A 21,042-nucleotide genomic window follows, 5' to 3' on the forward strand; every position below is an offset into this window, starting at 1 on the left:
AATTAAATATTTATCACACATATCATAATATATGTAAATCGAGATATTGATCAAAAGGCATTTTTATTTTTTATTTTTATAGTAAATTTCATTCTGTTGGCACTTTTTGAAATTGGCCCTTCTGTAAAAAAAATATCCGGACAAATTGGCCCTACCTCTTTTGCCAATTGAAGCAATTATATATTATGAAACTGCCTTGAACAATGAGACAAGCCAATACCCTATACAGTCAGTTTTGATAGGACCCGATATAACAACAATGAAACGATTCAAACTCATTCATTTCAAACGGGATAGCACATCCTCATTTTTACGGAGATGTTGTTTACCGTGCCCGGAAATTTAGAAACGATCCTGGTAAACTTAATGATCCTTTGAATAAACTCATTCTGAAAGGTTACCAATTCAACACTGTAATTAGATCTTTGAATATTGTTTTTACTGGTATTAATATTGATTTTTTTTATCAGTAAATTAAAAGCATACTAAGTATTATTGTTATATACATATACAATTTCATTGATCTACAATCTGTCGAAACCTGTATCTTTGTAGACGAAACGCGCGTCTGGCGTAAATACGTGTCTATGATGAGTTAATTTACAACCACTTGGTCGATGCCACTGTTGGTGGAGTTTAAATTCCCCGAGGGAATCACCAGTCCAGTAGTCAGCACTTCTGTGCTGACATAAATTATTATTGATATGGTCATATTTATAAATTAACTGTTTACAAAACTTTTGTATTTTTGACATCCTAAGGCTTTTCTACCTCAGAAATAGATTACCTTAGTCGTATTTGGCAAAACTTTTAGGAATTGTGGTCCTCAATGCTCTTTATCTTCGTGCTTTAGTTGGCCTTTTTAACTTTTTTTTATTCGAGCGTCACTGATGAGTCTTTTGCAGACGAAACGCGCGTGTGGCGTTAATACAAAATTTAATCCTGGTATCTATGATGAGTTTATTTGGCATTGCTGAAGGTCATGTTTTTCTCCGACAGTTTATGACGTCTTTACGCTAAATCCATTGGATGTTCGATGTGTACTGATTGATAATTTAGTCTTAGATGCATGATTTTTTTCTTAGTTTTTAGTGGCTTTGAATTACCTGTCAGTAACTGCAAGTACTTTCAGATCTGTACTTTTGTTTTTTTTGTTTGTTGTTGGGATGTACAGGTCCCCGGCCACGTCCACTCTGGGTTTTTTGTTAGACGTATTTCTATTTGTATCCATCTGATGAGTTAAGTCTTTTTCAACAGATTTTCATAGTTCGTTATTATGTTTTACTGTTACACCACTGTCCCAGATCAGGGACGGGTTGAGATCCCGCTAACATGTATAACCCCGCCAGTGGCTGCCGTTTGTTAATGTGTGACATATATGTTTTTCGTTCATTGTTTGTACATGAATTAGGCTGTTAGTTTTCTCATTTGAATTCTTTTACATTTGTCATTTCGGGCCCTTTTGTAGTTGACTATGCGATAAGCTTTGCTCATTGTTGAAGGCCGTACGGTGACCTACAGTTGTTAATTTCTGTGTCATTTGGTCTATTGTGGATAGTTGTCTCATTGGCAATCATACCACATCTTCTTTTTTTATATATACAAACAAACAACATTCTGATTTATGACCAAAAACCAATAAACAAACAACAGATATAACAAACAGCAACTAACGTTCACTACTGCATTAGATGCTCTTGATTTGGGACAGGCACATACGCAATGTGGCAGCGTAAAGAATGTTTGAGAGCGCTCAATCTTTCCCTTACCTGAAACAATGGTGTAACAGCAAAACATAAGAAAAACCTGTAAAAATAGAAACTCTTGGTTTAATAGCATCCTTTGAGTAGCAACACTCTATCCATGAAATCATAATAGGAAATACAAGCCCGGATATATCGTATCAATTGGGAGATATATACTCCGTATGCAAGCGATGCTGGAATGTTGCTACAAAGAAATGAAAAGTTCACAATTGGGAGGCTGAAATCATCTCTTTTGTCGTAAAGTTTTGTTTTCAGCTAACACTCATTGTCAATTTCTAGATGTAAGTCAAAATATGAGGCAGACTTAACTGTATCTGTTGTATCCTTGATATCCAGCTCGATGGGATAGATGCGTTCAACATAGTCACCAAATTTAGAACTATTTAGTGTAAGAACACCATCTATATAGCGGAAAGTAAAGTTAAAGGATATTGCTCACTTTTTTTCTTTCTTCCTAAGAAGTCCCTGTATGAAGTCAGCCTCATAAGAATAAAGGAACAAGTCGGCAAGAATAGGGTCACAGTTGGTTCCCATTGGAATGCCAATAGTTTGTTGGAATACACATCCTCCAAACGTAACAAATATGTTGTCAATCAAGAAATCAAGCATCTGAAAATGTCAGTTTCAGAGAATTTTTGGTTTGATCAGAGTGATTTTCTACAAAGTAGAATTTATCCCTCCCTAAGACCAAATACTTGTATCTACGTTTGCCATTTTTTTATGAAAAAAAAAGCAATACCAATTCTAGCTGTCAATTTGTCTTTTAGTTTGAAATGGGGAATACTTGTGTATAAAGTGTAGAAAAGTTAAATGTTTTTATACTTTTGCAAAATGAAAGGGTTTTAGTTTGTATGTACTCTAGTATCCAAATCTGATTCACGCCAACTCTAGACTATGCAGTTTCACAATAACTTTGAAACCGGCCCGGCTTTGATTGCTGACAAAAATTTTGTTAATTAGTTAGAAAGATGTTTCGTGGAGCACTTGGAATATGCAGCAATATACAGTTGTTTGTAAGGACACTTATGTAGTTTAGATATCCAATACAGTGATGGAAGATCCAGTTCTTCAACTTTGGTTGAAATACCAAAGGAACATAGAACATACCTATGAGTATCCAGGATTTCCTCTTTAGTAAGTGTCATGGGGGTATATGTTGAGTTCCCAAGAGAATTATCAATACCTAAATCATTTATCAAGCAGTTTATGTAATATTATTTACACACAAAACGATGTTGTTTTGGGGCTTTACCTGCGGGGACAACAACATATTTGTCATGAAGGTAGGACAAGTGTTTTGCAACATTTGGGTATTTAAAGACGTAGAATGGGTATTGATAGACCTATTCAGTTTCTTCATTCTGTTTTGTATCAACGACCTCACAGCCTTAATCCATTCGGAAAGAGTACCAGTATATACGTCTTTTCTCTCGCGTTTAACCCATTGCCTGGAATACTCTCGACTGAATCCATTAGTATTTTGAAGTTGTGTTTCCGATTGTTGGATTTAGGCTAACGATATTTTCGGATAACACATTTCGCTGGGAAGTGTTATTGACAATGTTGAGGTCACCGGTAATAAGGTGGCCAGCCAGCTTATATATGAATGAGGAACTACCACGGGTACAATCAGAAGGTTTAGACTTGCAGTCGATCGTCAATCTTGGGATCCTGCAACACATGTTTGTAATTGAAAATTTTAGTTGCAATTGGTTTGATATAGGTATATTAAGAAATGATTGGTACAGACTGAACATTAAAATAGAGAGATATTCCGATTTAACTAATTTATTATGAAGGATATTGCCCAAATTGACGTCATCGAGACCTTTGTTGGCAAAGGAAAGTATAAGAAAGGATCTTTTCTCTTTTTCATATTTTCCAATGTGCATTTGTTTGAAAAGTCAGTGACTTGCAATATCCAAAATGATAGCTGTAAGTTTGTATGGGTTTGAATGACGGTGTATTGTAATGCGTTTACTTTTCTACATTGGCTAGAGGTATATGGGGAGGGTTGAGATCTCACAAACATGTTTAACCCCGCCGCATTTTTGCGCCTGTCCCAAGTCAGAAGCCTCTGGCCTTTGTTAGTCTTGTATTGTTTTGATTTTGGTTTCTTGTGTACAGTTTGGAAATTAGTATGGCGTTCATTATCTCTGAACTAGTATATATTTGTTTGGGGGCCAGCTGGGGGACGCCTCCGGGTGCGGGAGTTTCTCGCTGCATTGAAGACCTGTTGGTGACCTTCTGCTGTTGTTTTTTTCTATGGTCGGGTTGTTGTCTCTTTAGCACATTCCCCATTTTCATTCTCAATTTTATTGTAACAGTGGTTACCAAACATAAATTGAACAGAGAGTGAAGCTATGAAAGGGGTAATGAATACAGCTTCGTGCTTTGATAAAGTTCACTTAACAAATGGAAATGCATGGAAAATATAAATAAAAACAAACATTGTGTCCTAAGTACACGGATGCCCCATCCCCAATATCATTTTCTATGTTCAGTGGACCGTGAAAATTGGGGGGAATCTCTTATTTGGCATTACAGTTAGAAAGATCATATCAAAGGGAACATGTGTACTAAGTTTTAAGTTGATTGGACTTAAACTTCATCAAAAACTACCTCGACCAAAACTTTAACCTGAAGCGGGACAGACGGACGGACGGAAGCACAGGCCAGAAAACATAATGTCCATAAATGGGGCATAACAATTATTCATCGCTTTATCATCTCACTTTTTTTCTCAGGTGCTCAAAGATACTGTTTTGATATTGTTTATAATAGGTTGCTTCGGCACCAAAACCTGAAAGTTAATCAGCAGCCAAAATTTCCAATCAACTACTAGTATCAAAAAATAAAAAAGTTTTATTGTCGATTATACGACTTAGATTATAATATATGCATTGGTTAAAAAAAATATATTATAATAACCATGCAGAAACTTGTTTTATACGTTTTTAATAATTCCCAGTAATGTATAGATTTCGTACATTGAAAATTTAAAACGTCATTACAGACAAGGATATAGCAAACAAGTTAGGAAATTTATATACACCGTAAGAAGGACCAAAGATACACCAACTTTCAGAAAAGAAATATTAACAATATAGAACAAAAGATCGTTTCGTTTGATGTACTTTTTTGTTTAAATCTTCCCATGTAAAACTCCAAATCTAGAAAAAAAAACTATTTTTGGCGATAATATTAGATTTATCTGCATGAAGGAAATTCCCTTGGTTAATTTTAGAAGCATAAAAAGAAAATTCTTCATTTATATTTATAGAAAAATTTTTAAAGAAAAAATATCATCAAGGAAACGATGAGTGTTTTTATATTTATCAATGAAATGGAATTTACACGGATCTCTCTCTCTCTATATATATACTAAATTTAACTGAGAAAAGATAAATTTTGGTTATGTCTATCAACATTGCACAGTATTTGTCACCTTTCAAGTAACAAAATAATACATTTACCCTATTGTTTTAATGATTAATTTTATTTTTCAATGGTTGTGTGGCTACATGCAGTCACTATTCTTCCTAACTTATTGACTGTATCATAGGTCTGCTGTAAATAGCCATACAAATAAAGAAATGTTGTTTCTTAAAGGAAAGAAACATTCAGATGAAGATGATGATAGGTCCAGCGGCAAATTGAGGACGAGAACATGTTAATGTTATATATATGCATGAATATTAATCCCCTGTTTTGTACGAACGACGCGCTGAGCAGAATTTTAAACGTGCTAGTTCACAAGGTAACAGTCCGCCGTAAGACATGGTACCTTACCCGGACACATTATTCTTACTCCTAGTTGACCAGCCTTTGCTCTTACTACTTTATTCCGCGTGCTGATGCGTAGAAGCAGCAAATACCAATTTTAAAGTCTGGTTTTACCCGGCCGGGTACGAACTCACGACCTCACGCACTCGACCACGAGTCAACTGAGGCGGTCAAAAACATTCAGAGAGACATTTACAATTAAAAACGGTTCACAATACCTGAAAATGTATTAACATACGGCATTACCGGCAAAAGTAAGGGAGACGGATTTGTAGAAGTTTTTCTTGTTTCCGAATCCCTGTATTTATATTGTATAATTATATTTCATGCACTTTTTGAATAAAATATTGTTTAAACTAAAAGTATTATTCCAAAACATGACTGATGTACAGTTACCGTTGTCTCGGACATAAGAGATACAATTAAATTATACATCCAAGCAAAAAGATGTATTTATATAGATATCTAATCTTTTCTGTAGCTTTAATTTGATATCAAAATAACCGAAATATTCTACAGATTTTGAAAGTTATATTCATGCGTAGGAACAGTTCTGTAAATATGTACTACTTTCAGGTAGATGTCTTGTATAACGAAACAATCAACATACCTTTAATTGCACATACCAAAGTATTGGTTCTCAGAACTTCGGAAGATCAAAAACATATACTTCAGATCTGAGAAACAGGTAAAATGTAAGCACTTTTTTTTAATTTTATTCAAAATCTTTGGTATTCAAAATTATAAGTCAAAAAATGTTTTAAAATGATCATCGGGCATTCGGCTTTAATTTGATATCAAAATAACCAAAATATTCTACAGATTTTGAAAGTTATATTCATGCGTAGGAACAGTTCTGTAAATATGTACTACTTTCAGGTAGATGTCTTGTATAACGAAACAATCAACATACCTTTAATTGCACATACCAAAGTATTGGTTCTCAGAACTTCGGAAGATCAAAAACATATACTTCAGATCTGAGAAACAGGTAAAATGTAAGCACTTTTAAAAATTTTATTCAAAATCTTTGGTTTTCAAAATTATAAGTCAAAAAATGTTTTAAAATGATCATCGGTCATTCGGCTTTAATTTGATATCAAAATAACCAAAATATTCTACAGATTTTGAAAGTTATATTCATGCGTAGGAACAGTTCTGTAAATATGTACTACTTTCAGGTATGTTCTTTCAGACCGGGTACGAATTTGTGGTGTTACACCTTAAAACGACATTGTTTTCTCGTTTGAATTGTTTTACATCTGTCGTTTGGTTTTTTTTTCTCATTGTTGAAGGCCGTACGGTGACCTATATTTGTTCATTTCTGTGTCATTTTGGTCTCTTGTGAAGAGTTGTCTCACTTTGGCAATCATACTACATCTTTTTTTATATTGAAAGTATCCGTATCTTTGTATTATCGTATTATGTTTTTCATTCATCATTATCGATCATTATCGTGTTGGACAAATGTATAAGTATAAAATGTTTATTTTTGCATGAGAACATTTGCATTTTTACCCTGAATAATTAAATATTTCGCAATTCTCCTGGTTGCTTCTCTTTTCTTTTATGAATTGTTTTCGGTTGGATATCGTACATTGCTCAATCTAATTTATCTTTAGTTTTCTGTGAAGTGTCTTTCCTAATTGCTTGTTTGGTATCTGGTTGACTCTTCGTTTTTTATTGAGCCAGCAACATTTATGTCGCGAAGGCGAGACATGGCGATCCTGGATTCCGTCGTCGGCGTTTACATTTAGATTCAGTCTGTGGTTAATTTATTTTTAGATGTCAATAACTTCATCAAACCATCCTCGAATTTTTGGAAATTTGGACAGTACCTTGTCTATGACCAAAATGTTGAATTAAAATATTTATTTCATTTTTCCGTATTTTACTGATAAATGGACTTAATTTTTTTCACCGAGTAAATAGTCTAAAGGTAACAGTTTTTCAGTCATCATGACTTTGTCAAACCTCTGGGGAATTTTAGGAAATTTGGACAGAGGCTTAGTTTTGACCAAAATACAGATATTCAAGGCAAAATTTGAAATATTTATATATTTATTTGCATTTTTTTCCATACTTAACTGCTAAATGAGCATAGCTTTTTTTTTTTTTTACATTTAACTAATATAGGTACAGATATAGTTACACATCAATAATGTTATCAAACCTTGCAGTTCATAGAATCTATATATATATATCAAACTTGGACAGAAGCTTTGTTATAAATACGAAAAAAGTCTGAGGCAAACTGTATTTTTGTGATAGACGGACTTAGTTAACATTTACATACAGACTGGGCATTTTTTTTTTACATTTAACATTTGTAAAACTTCATGGATTGTTTTAAAACTTGAACAGAAGCTAATCCTCAAGACCATGAAAGTGCATTTAAAGAAAAAGTTCGAAGTTTTTTTTTAAATTAGAATGTATTTCAAAAATAAATGGACTAACTTTTTAAGTCAACATTAAAATTTTACACTGACATCAGCAATCGCAGGCAAGACACAAGTTTTCCATAGAACCCTCACGATTTTTTTTTTAAATTATTGATCATTTTGATTTATTCAATTTAGAAATGTATAAACAATCTTCATAAAAGGTAAAGGTATACGGGTACATAAAGTAATTCGTTCAGTTAAATATAGAAATTAATCACATCTAAAATATTTATATGTAGGTAGATAAAAACGTAAAGGTATAGGTTAAATAATCTGCTCTAGTTACCATGAATTACACAACATTTTTGTGGTAATAAAAACCTGACGTCTATAGATTATCCATATATAGCTTTCAAATATTGAACAATTACTTTGAATTGAATCCAAAAAGCCTACTTGGGTCAAAACCAAAACTATGGAACTTTTCACCTTTTATAAAGGAGCAATGACAAAAGAACTAAAAAACAATGAAAAGCATTTTGTCTTTTTTAAATTTTTGTACGAATTCATAATTAAAGATTTTTGTCTTTTTACTGGTGCATATATTATTGAAGAACAATATATATAAAAAGAAACTAACTCAAAACTATGTAAAACTTCATAGAAATGAAAAAATTATTATTCGCGTATTATATTCCTGAATTTGGGATTGTTTTAAGGTTTCGATGTTTCCTTCTTTTACTAAAAAGACTCGGACAAACTAGTATATGAAATATGTAATGACTTTTCTCCATATGTGACTTTATAACCCAAAACATTCAATAGTAGTATTGAATTGTTCATAAATTGAGTTTAGACGTCATACGCAATGTTCTAGGTTTAACTTCACCAGGAAAGCCAAAACACAAACAGAAAAGCAAATGATGTATCAAAACTACAATACTTTGAGAACTAAATTGCCTAAAGAAAAGTTACTGAATTCATTCACTAGTTCAACCTATGGTTTTAAACATTGAACAATAAAAGAACGTCTACAAAATATGTCGACCGCGATATCACACAAAAAAAATTGTTAAGGGTTAAACTATAAAAAGTATACACCCAATTCCCCTTTCGGTCGTCTCGTGTTTGCCACTAGTGTGCAAGATCTATGTTCGATCCATCGACTAGGTAAAAAAATGTAAGGGTTCTGCTGAACCCAAGTGTCTTGCCTACTTTATGAATCTAATAAATGTTTTAAGAACTTTAACTGCAGCCTGTATGTAATGTGACTTTAAGAAAAAACTTAAGTCCATAGATAAGTAAAATACGGAAAAAATAGGAAAAACATTTTTACAAAATTTCCTTCTAGATACTAGCTTTTGATCATAAACAAGCTTCTGTCCAAGTTTGGTAAAAATCCAGGATAGTTTAAGAAAGATATCAAAATTTTAGAAACTTTAACCACATGTTCTGCTAGGCAGAAAAAGTAAAATAAGGAAAACATGAAATTTTTTTGACAAAATTAACTTCTAGTGCTTATGATCAAAAACAAGCATCTGTTCAAGTTTGGTAGAAACCCAGGACAGTTGAAGAATTTTAAAAACTTTAACACAGAGTAAATATTTGTGGACGCCTCCGCCGACGACGACGGAATGTAGGATCGCTATGTCTCGTTTTTTCGACAAAAATGATAAACATTTACTGCTTCACTGCCAATTAGCATTTAAGAGTAGGGGGCCACAGACCACAATTAATGACTTCTATCAGTTCTTGATAACGTTTTGTCTCATTAAAAAAATGCATCTAGTCTTTTTGTAACAAATTTTGAACGTGTAAAGTATAGTACTAGTCCAAAAATATATCCAACATTCAGAAAGAGGCATAACTTGGCTCCGTGGGTACGATGAAAGTGTGATCTTTAACAACAAGAGTACATACGCTGAAATGTCTCGTTTTCTTTACTAATCATTGATATTGTGTTGATAGTCCCTAAATATAGTTTTATTACAACAGTCACAAAAACATTAATCTAGAAAACTAAACATTGACTAATGAACCATGAAAATGAGGTCAAGGTCAAATGAACCATGCCAGACAGGTACAGCTAACAATTCTTCCATACAACAAATATAGTTGACCTATTGCTTATAGTTTAAGAAAAACAGACAAAAACACAAAAACTTAACAGAGCAATGAACCGTGAAAATAAGGTAAAATAAAACCTGCGTGACTGACTTATAGATCATAAAATATTTCTATTCACCAAATATAGTTGACCTATTGCACATAGTATTAGACAAAAAGACCAAAACTCAAAAACTTAACTATAACCACTGAATCATGAAAATGCAGTCAAGGTCAGATGACACCTGCCAGCTAGACATGTGCACCTTACAATCATTCCATACACCAAATATAGTGTATACCTATTGCATACAGTATAAGAAAAACAGACCAAACACAAAAACTAAACTATAACCACTGAATCGGGAAAATGAGGTCAAGGTCAGATGAGACCTGCCAGTTGGACATGTACACCTAACAGTCCTCCCATACACCGAAAATACTAGACATATTGCTTATAGTATCCGAGATATGCACTTGAACACAAAAACTTAACCTTGTTCACTGATCCATGAAATGAGCTCGAGATCAAGTGAAAACTATCTGACGGACATGAGGACCTTGCAAGGCACGCACATACCAAATATAGTTATCCTGTTACTTATAATAAGAGAGAATTTAACATTATAAAAAATTCTTATTTTTTTTCTCAAGTAGGAGGACCTTGCAAGACACGCACATACCAAATATAGTTATCCTGTTACTTATAATAAGAGAGAATTTAACATTATAAAAAATTCTTTTTTTTTTTTTCTCAAGTAGTCACTGAATCATGAAAATGAGGTCGACATTGGACATGTGACTGACGGAACTTCATAAAATGAGGCATCGATATATAAAGTACGAAGCATCCAGGTCTTCAAACTTCTTAAATATATAACTTTTAAGAAATTAGCTAACACCGCCGCCGGATCACTATCCCTGTGTCGAGCTTTCTACGAAAACAAAAACAAATTATGTACAGGTTTTTTATATGGATTTACTGTTTCCATTTCATATTTTTCATGTCAGGACCTTTTAGAGACGACTATAGGAATGAGATTTTCTCGTTGTCGAAGACCGTAACCGTTGCCTATAATTGCTAACATCAATTTCATTTGAACTTTGGTGGATAGTTGTCTCATTGGCAATCATACCACACCTCCTTATTTTTATAAACAAGCATTCTGCGAGTATTGTCTGGTAATACATGTATAGTCCCCTACCGGTTAAAAATGTTTGATCAATAACTTGTCATGGGGTATCTATATTACATAAAGCAAGTCAATGTCTTCCAAGTATGACGAAAAAAAAGTTTAGAATAGATTCTTAACATGCAAGTGAATTTTGAAGTCCAGGCCCATAACTCTGCACAAAATCATTAGAGCAGAAAAAAAATCGAACTTGATCTGCAACTTGCCATAATAACAATATATACTAATTATAAAATCATTATCTTCCAAGCTGAAAAAAGTGAGGAAAGCAGATTATTTGAGGGAATTTAAGTACAAGGACCATAACTCTACACAAAATCGTCCGATCAGTACAAACTTTGAACTTGATCTGCTACTTATCATAAAACAATAGACCAAATATCAAACCATTCATTGTATTCAAACACAAAGAAAACCAGGTGCTCCGCAGGGCGCAGCTTTATACGACCGCAGAGGTCGAACCCTGAACAGTTGGGGCAAGTATGGACAAAACATTTAAGCTTGATACAGCTCTGAATTTGGATTGTGATCAAATTTTTGACATTATATGGATTTCATACACAAAACAAATGGCAAGATCTTACAAATCTATTGCACAATATTGTGAAATTTAAGATTGCTTCTTCTAAGTTTTCAAAAATTTGAAATTTGAGAAAAAAACAATTTGTATACTACCATGCACCCCCTTTTTTTTGCAATTAGGCCAAAACCTGACATTTCTTTATACATAATTTACAAAGTAGTGTAAGGGAGGTAAATCTGAACATACCCAACATTGTATGTTAAATGTTTAGAATTACCTCAATTACACTGCTTTTAAATTGTCTTAATTGTCCATTGACCAGAAAAACCTATTTTTTTTCCCTTTTTTTGCCCCTAATTCCAAAATATTTTGAGCCATAACCCCTCAAAGTCAATAATAACCATCCCTTTATGGTATAAAAACTTGTGGTATAATTTCAAAGAGATTCATACACTTAAACACAAGTTATTGTTTGAAAACTACAAAAATGCTTATTTTGGGCCCCTAAATCCTTAACTTTTGGGACCATAACACCCAAAATCAATACTAACTATCCTTTCATTGTATAGAAACTTGTGGTGTAGTTTCAGAGAGATTCATACACTTAAACACAAGTTATTGTTTGAAAACTACTAAAATGCTTATTTTTGGCCCCCTTTTTGGCCCCTTATTCCAAAACTATTGGGAACATAACCCCCAAAATCAATCCCAACCTTCCTTTAGTCGTATTGAACCTTCTGGTAAAAATTTGTAAAGATCCATTCGCTAAAACTAAAGTTATTGTCCGGAAACTAAATGAGTCTTAGGACGACGACGACATGATAGCATTATACGAAGCAAACAAATGTTTGCGGTCGTATAAAAAGTGTTGAAGATAAGTTTGATTTTCCTGACGGACATACAGACGGACGGAAACATAAAGCCCCTCTTAGACTTCTTCAGTAAGGGACTAAAAACAAACTCTTGGACATGTAAAGTATGAAACATTTCAATGTCAATAGCATGAATAGACCATAAATCAGTTTCAATGAAGAAATTTTTTAAAAAACTTTATGGACAACAGACAGACATAAGATGAAGGCTACTAATACCAACCATCGTTAAGCAACCAACAATCAATCAATCAACCAAACAGTTGGTCATCACCCCGAAATACAATCTCAACCTTCCTTTTGTGGTATTGAACCTCTTGGTTAAATTTCATAGAAATTCATACACTTAAACTCAAGATATAGTCTGGAACACAAATGTCTTCGGACAACAATGGCGACGACATGATAGCAATATACAACCCCAACATGAGGATGTGGCCCTTTCTGCCAATTACCAAATAATAGTTAGGCCACCATGGATGTGGTAATCTAATCGCATACATTTGTACATAACTTATATCTATAAAGCATGTGGAAACATGTGTGGCAGGATCTGCTTACCCACCCAGAGCACATAAAATCACCCCCAGCTTTTTGTGGATTGTTTGTTGCTCAGTTTTTAGTTTCATGTTGTGTTTTGTAAACTGTTTTTTTTTTGTCATGACAGCAGTTTTTCATTGACCTGGGCTTGAACATACTCTCTTAATAAATAGCTGCAAAAGGCTAAAAATTATCAGAATCAAATGCTAACTAGTCTTTGTAATGTTTGCTGACATCAGTTGCATTGACGTATTTCCTCCAGATAAAGGTTTAAATAATGCAAAAATAACTTCAATGCAATTTAAATGATAGAAAGATAAACTGATTATTTGCTTATCTGGAAAAACACAGCTTGCGGAATTTCACTTCCTCTTTCATTTTCATTTTCAATATACTGATTCCCTTTCATAGAATTTATTTTTTTATTTTTTGTGTTTTTTTCATGAAGGTCATTGGTTTGTATGACTCATAATATTGACATCTACAGTAATGTCAGCGCATGTAAACATATATTCAAGTTACTTATTTTTAAATGTTTAATAATATTTCTTCCTTTCATTTATTGTAACATAAAAAAAAACACACATGTACTTGTGTAAAACAATGACTAAAAACTGAAATGTTCCTGAGACCAGGCCACATAAATTTGATTTCTAAAATTTTATCTCATTGCACATTAAAAGGGCACAGCAGCAAAAAAAATCAATTTAAACCAAATTTAAAGATTATGTGTGTTTCCTCTGCCTCTATATTTTGTTTTTTTGTTTTTCTTAATCATGTTAATCACATTGATCTAAAACAAATCAGAAAATTCAAAATACCATGGTTAAAATCATTCTAATTCAACTTAGGTATGTCAGAATAGTACAATTAATTTACCGTTTACATATTTTTATTTTTTTGGGTTTTATAATCATTTTTATCACTCAATATTAATCATTTCAAATATATTGGACAGAGTTGAAACACACACACTTTAAAATGGCCTAAATTTGATAGCTACATATATATATATACAGTCAAATATATTTTTATAATTATTTTTTTTAAATTCTGTATGGGGAATTAGATGGCAGATGAAAAAGCTAAAAATCAACTACATGTGGCCTATTGAGATTATTATTGGGCTGAAATCACTGTAGCTAAAGCACCAAGACCCATTGCAGTATAAACAAGTCCTTTCCAAATTTTATCCTCAACAGCTCCTTGCTCAGGGAAATAATCCACAAAGGCGTCCTAAAAATAAATAAAATAAAATATTATATTATGTACATTCTAAATATCATCCTTACCTCTAGTTTCATATATATAAAACGTATTTTCATAAAAATAAATACTCTATTTTTGGTTGCTTAACTTTTTGTCATAAGACATTATCAGATACATGTACAGCTGTCACCATGGTCAAAGAACTTCAAGTTTTGTTACATTTCTGTAAATACATGTACACCAAATGAGAAAAAAATCATGTTCTTGATTGATGTGTATTTTTTCTTTATTAATAAAGTCTAACTTGAATAAAATTTAATAAACAAAATTAAATTGTAATGATTTAAATCAATAAATAGCAATATATAATACTGTGGTTCTTTTTAAATTTAAAATTTGAATGTATTAATATTGGCTATGGATTGATTTTTCTGTGTAAAGAGTATATAAACATATGTAAATGTATCATCTCATGATCAATGTTATTATATACAAAACTTAAACATTTACCATTTGTTTAAATTACAGTAACATTCATGACATTTCTAAGTACTTGTGAATCATATATACACGTTGTAGACTTTTAAAAACATGTTAAACGTATATATTGTATGTGGGCCTTTAACAAAAAAGTTTTACCAAAACGAATTCCCAAATAATGTACATGTACCTATAAATAGCACATTTACAAGTAATCATTTAAATATCCATTTAAACAAAATATGCCACCTTTGATCTATATATCCTGTTTCACATACATTCAACACAAATACCTGGCACATGTTTAAAAGGTTTGATCAGGTGATCAAATCACCTCATTTCACCCTTTGGCATGTTTGGCAAATATCTTTTTTCCTATTCATATCAACTATAATAAACGTTTTGTATATATTGTATACTGAATGATCACATGTACACTACTTTTAATAAACGCAGTACTAGTACATACATACTCGTTACCCATAGATACATGTACATATTTGATACTTCAAGTCCAAGATGTAATTAAAATTGTATGTAATAATTAATTATATTTGTTAATCTAACTGTTCACACTGTAATGACTCACTGTACATGTACAGTTAGCCAGAAGTAAGTGGAAAGTGGAGACTGACTATTAGACTGCATAAACCTTGAATATGTTCAGTTTTAGTGTACAGATTACTTCAAATAAAAGGAGTGTACACTGCATGAGTGATTGACCTTTGGCAAAATAAAATGTATATATATATATAACGGACAGGGATTCTATTAATTAACTTCATTTCATATATATACATGTTGGTTTTGACTTGGTATGACATACATGTACATGTACCATAGGCGGATCATGGGGGGGGGGGGGGGGGGGGGGTGCCCGGGCCCCCTTTCATGGGAAAAATTTGGTTGATTATATAGGGAATCATTGAAGCATGACTGGAGCGGGGGCCCCCTTAGGTCAGTCAACGCCCCCCCCCCCCCCCCCCCCCCCCCTTTTAGGAAAAGTTCTGGATCCGCCACTGTGTACATGTCAAAAATGCAAGGTCCTTGCATGTGTGTCATGCATATGCAAATTTATATACCCATACATCATTGAATATATCTAGAGACACAAACATCATTACATGTACATGTCCATGTACAATTTATCATGTTCATGTAGATGGCAGTTTACTCATTGTTGCATTCGGCAAAATAATGTCATGCATTCAGGTTACATACATTGTAATACTGTCCTGCTCTGAATGCAATGTGCAAGTGGAAAACAAGACTACAATAAACTTTAAAATTGAAGCCCATACTAAAGTTCAAATCTGAAAAGGGGCGTTGGTAGAGCTTGCTTGTGACTGCTGTGGTAATAAAATATCTCTTTTTTCATTCTTACCCATCCTCCATTATCAAGTATCCATCTACCAAGTTTATTTGCTACATATTTTCCAGCATACAGTGAAATTCTTTCATCACAATCTGGACAGGAGTCTTTACAATGTTGTGCTAATCTTGCTGCGAATGTGTATACTGCTACTATTCTCCCCCAATTTATTTGCCCGTCTTCAAATATTTCATCGACTACTGAAACGAAAGTTGGAAAAGCGTTTGTTTCTGTTATTTTTAACTTGTTTACCATTCCCTTGAAAGCAATATCATGGCGATTTGAAAGTTCGCGAACAGTTCGTCTCATTGTTTTGCAGTACTTATTGGATGGTTTCTTCTCCTCTTTTTCATAGTTCATAATCACGTCTGTTGCAATTGTTTCTGACATTGTTCTTACATTTTCCAATGGCGACCCACTACCCGGTGTTTGTGTTTCCTGGTCTAATTTATTCATGTCTTGTGACAATCCTCGAAATCCTGGCAACAAACCCAGTTGTTTATGAATATCGGCGAAGAAACTTGTTTTAAAAGATCCATTTCCTCCACTATTAGAAGGGTCCATCAATGAGATCCCTTTAGTCGACATGATTGTCTTGTAAATTAACGGGGACTCGCCGTACTTTGGGCGAACTGTCCCTATATTCCTGATCTAATATACGATGTATCAAAGATGGCTGAGGATCAACATCGACTTGAAACGTCGTTTTATTGGTTCATACTAATCACATGCGCAAGGCAAAACAAAATGTTATTTTTAGTACGGAAGACGTCATACTTCTTAAATTTAATTGGTCAATTATTTTAGGATACCCCAAAACAATCATTACAGAATTTCACTCACGAATTCGAACCAATCAGAAATTGGGATACAAAATAAAACCAGAAATAGCTGAAACGTTTACAGGGTTGTCCTACAGGAAGAAGTCGATTAAAAAGTTATAAGAAATCCCTAACGCATTCTGATTCTGTTGGTAAGGTATTGATCAATCTATTTCCTTACGCGTAACAAACTAAACTATGGGACTAATCGACAGACATAAATAGAAATGGTATACTGTAACTATAAGGAAAGAAAAAGGGGGGAGGTTTGAATCAAAACAAACAGAAGTTGAACTTCTGTTTGTTTTGATTCAAACCTCCCCGCTTGTTCTAACTGTTAGAACAAGAAATGAGTGTTGACCTTAAGTTTTTTTTAAAGTGTGAAACTGAGTGTTATTCACAGCCTTCGTATAATTTCAGAAAAGTATCCCAAGTACATGTATCTGACAGAGACTTATTAATTGGTAGCCAAAGAAACTTACACGTTACCATGGTTACCATGTTACATGTAAGATGCATAGATATATATAACAAAATTAACATGCATGATCTGTTCTGATCCTGCTTACTGTTTTGTCAAATTCCTGTATCCTGCTTACACCATGAATGTAAGGATTCTCATTTTTTTGTTAAATCCCGTGTCCCTCTAGACTTCATTTCCTGTTTCACGGCACAATATTTTGACTCTAACATGTCACGCTTACAAAAAATCAGCAATCCTGCGTCACACTTAGACCGTGGCAAAGCAAGGCCTTTTATAAGTGTAAGCCTGAACCTAGGCAAGAGGTTTGAAGGCCCCCAGCTGCCCCAGGATCTCCATGCCGGGGACAAAACCCCCAGAGGCTCATGCTGTATTGTGAAAAAGATTCCATTTCTGTCATTCAAAATTCATCAATAGCAACATACTTGATCAGTTGAGAACAAAACATTACTACATACATAGTAGATTTCAACTCTCCAGTTGTGAACTTTCCATTTCTTTGTAGTACATTTAACATTCCAGTAGAACCTGCATATGGAGTATACATGTGTATATCTCCCAGTTTATACAATATTTTAGAACTTGCATTTCCCATCATGATTTCGTTGAATGAGGTTGCTACTTACAAGGAAGCTATTGAGGTAAACAAAGTAAACTTAGCTACACGACTGACCTTCATGAAGAATAAAGGTAAAAAATCTTGCCAAATGACAATTTTTGGTGCATTAATTTTCTATATGACAATAAAATATCAACTGATTTTGACGAATCATGTTAATCTGTTTCCAAAAATTATTGTAATAGATAGTTATTTGAGACTTCTGACGAATCATGATAAGGATATTATGATAAATAACGATAAAAGTTTAACCTATTTAATGTTTAGAGTAGCCAAAAATGACCGTTTGACACCTGATTGTTAAAGGACATTCCTTCCCTTACAAAATGCACATCTTTAAGAGATGCATATTCATGTATAACATTGTATAAACAGTACATTTGTAAGACACATTGTACATGCGTGTTCATCAGTTTATGTATATTTTCACAGATGCACATTTTAAATGCATCTCCAGGAAGGACATTTCATATACATTGTATACCTTTTCAGATGTACAATGAATCTAAAATTTATATACAGCTTTTCAGATGTACAATGAATCTAAAATTTATATACAGCTTTACAGATGTACCATTTATTTACATATGTACTTATATACAGTTAACATGTTAAATGCACCTAAATAAATGTTCATCAATATTGTTTGTATTAAAGTAGCTGTGTATTGTAAATTAAATGTCAGGATGTTGTTAAAAATATGTAAATCACTGGTAAAAAAAACTGTGTACATGTATTAAGGCTATACAAACTTATTGTTGGATTCCACTAATTGCTTGGCCTTTCATTTTTTTAACAGATGAAAAAAACTACTCTCTTTTAAATAATAATGACAATTATCCCTAGTGCTTTATCTGACACCAGTAAATAAAAGACAGCTATAACCTTTAAGATTGGAGTTAGAGTTATCTCTCTTTGTACATACATCGTCATGTATGTTTACAAGTTTGACCACAAGTAAAACAGCAAAGCACTTATTGACTTTTAGAAAAAAAATCATGCATCATAATTACTGGTCAACGAAATCAACATCACATGTCATTCTTTTTAAGGGTTATAATGAAATAATGTTTCGAAAACTTTTCTGAGCCTTTTATATTTATACACTATATACAATGTATGTCTAGTTGTAGGCAGGCATGAAGGTTAAATACATAGTTTGTTTCTAAAAATGTATATTGTGGTTTATACAAAATATGTATGTAAAATCATTAAAAATGTATGTTGTATTTAAAAAAGAGATATGGAATTGAATAGTATTAGAAAGGTCCATTGTTTTCTTAACAGAAAATCATTTTATATTTCCAGTAAACAATTGACACTATGGGATCTCCTGCCTCAGATGATGAGGAAACTGAAGAACCAACCCAGGTACATGTACCACAGCATTTGTCAGAACATTTGAAAGTTCAAGCAACGGGAGAATCAGTCAAATTCAATAAACGGCCAAAATCTGCAGATGCTGCTACTAGACATGCTAGAACTGTTGATTCCACACAAAATGATAGTACACAAGATTTACAAAATCAAAACCCAATATCAAATCAAGAAAGACGATCTTCCCTCCCGCCTGGATTATTAGAAAGTGGCGAGATAAATAGTTTATGTGGACAAATGTTACGATACATGGGTGATGAGCAATATTCTATGGCTTGTGGTCGGCATTTAAGATGTATGGGTGACCAGTTATGCTACAACTACTTCATTAGAAATGTCATCAGAAGTTCAGGAGAGTTTCAGCACCAGAATCAAAATTCTCATGCTTTGACAAATTCCAATTCAACACCAAATTTATCAAAGAATTGAATGAATGATTAATTGGGTGCCAGTTATGAACATGTACTCAGTATCTATACCCTTTATGTCAACTTTTGTTGGTGTATTTAAGCGTATCAGCATGAAAATGAGTTTTTTTGGAACATGATTAGACCAGAAAAATGTAGTGTCTACTAAAAAAATAGTGGAATAACATCCTTGATATATATATAGGGTCAGGATTTAACACGTACGTTTGCACATTAGTTACTGAGAAAAGTCAAAAATCATGCAATAACTACCACACCGTTATAAAAAATCCTGGGGAGAGCACGGACATTTTTTTTTAAATAACATGTAGAAAATTAAATTAAAGAAATAAACAAAGTCAGTCGGAAACCATATTAAACAGAAAATATTATTTTTTGCTCTGATATAATTATAGCAGGATGACTATCCAACATTGTCAAAATGGTTTAATTAATTTCACACATAGATTTTAATGCAGCATGAATGTTTATGATGTGTATTGATAGACAAATAAGTTATAAAAAATTGTACTTTTATTTTGAAATTTTTATTGGCATTTGGTGTGAAAAATTTAAAGCAGGCATTATTTTTTTTATAGGAACTTACAGGTGCTTATGTTGAATTTAACTCCTTTTTCTACCTCAACATCTTTAAGAGACTTTAAAAAATGAAACCTTTACAAATGAGTCCATATCATTGTTTACAATGGGAGACAACTCAATCATTTTAGGTGTATTAAGTAAGTTATTCTAACATATCAAAGATTATATGTACATGTATAAAATATCAAAATATAGTTGTTTGTATCTCAATCTGTCAAAAAAAATTGAGACTTATGTAAAATATGTAAACATTAACTATAACATGTTGTTTATATTAAACAAATATGTACATACTAACTTTGTAAATTTTTACATGTTGATATATGTTAATGTAATACATACATAGATTGTTATTATTAAATTATTTAAAAATGAAATTATTCACTTTATTCACTATAAATAGTGTATATATATATTCAGAATGACTTTTAAGTATATATCAATTCAAAGATAAAAGGAAATAGAAAAAATAAAGGTCTTTTGGTAACTGTCCTCTGGGCTTG

The 21,042-nt window shown here is 32.7% G+C and overlaps 2 protein-coding genes across 2 annotated transcripts; one reads left to right on the forward strand and one right to left on the reverse strand.

Moving 5' to 3' along the window:
- Window positions 1-13,692: 13,692 nt before the first annotated feature.
- LOC139520092 (anti-apoptotic protein NR13-like) lies at window positions 13,693-16,965 on the reverse strand. Its single transcript, XM_071312522.1, has 2 exons — window positions 16,244-16,965; window positions 13,693-14,406 (listed from the first exon to the last, which is right to left on the reverse strand). Exons 1-2 carry the CDS (start codon window positions 16,817-16,819, stop codon window positions 14,290-14,292), a joined length of 693 nt encoding a protein of 230 aa, XP_071168623.1. The 5' UTR covers window positions 16,820-16,965; the 3' UTR covers window positions 13,693-14,289.
- Window positions 16,878-20,916, forward strand: LOC139520093 (uncharacterized). The gene is made up of 2 exons (XM_071312523.1): window positions 16,878-17,204; window positions 19,461-20,916. Exon 2 carries the CDS (start codon window positions 19,476-19,478, stop codon window positions 19,956-19,958), a length of 483 nt encoding a protein of 160 aa, XP_071168624.1. The 5' UTR covers window positions 16,878-17,204; window positions 19,461-19,475; the 3' UTR covers window positions 19,959-20,916.
- Window positions 20,917-21,042: the final 126 nt, after the last annotated feature.

The sequence above is a fragment of the Mytilus edulis genome, chromosome 4 (genome assembly GCF_963676685.1).
Source record: "Mytilus edulis chromosome 4, xbMytEdul2.2, whole genome shotgun sequence".
NCBI lineage: Eukaryota > Metazoa > Mollusca > Bivalvia > Mytilida > Mytilidae > Mytilus > Mytilus edulis.

What these genes read in the sequence shown, in the direction of transcription:
- LOC139520092 (XM_071312522.1), bottom strand. Translation starts at nt 16,819, where the DNA reads ATGTCGACTAAAGGGATCTCATTGATGGACCCTTCTAATAGTGGAGGA. An exon ending in TACTTGATAATGGAGGATGG is followed by an intron (nt 14,407 to 16,243) that starts GTAAGAATGAAA and finishes ATTTATTTTTAG; the next exon opens with GACGCCTTTGTGGATTATTT.
- LOC139520093 (XM_071312523.1), top strand. Translation starts at nt 19,476, where the DNA reads ATGGGATCTCCTGCCTCAGATGATGAGGAAACTGAAGAACCAACCCAG.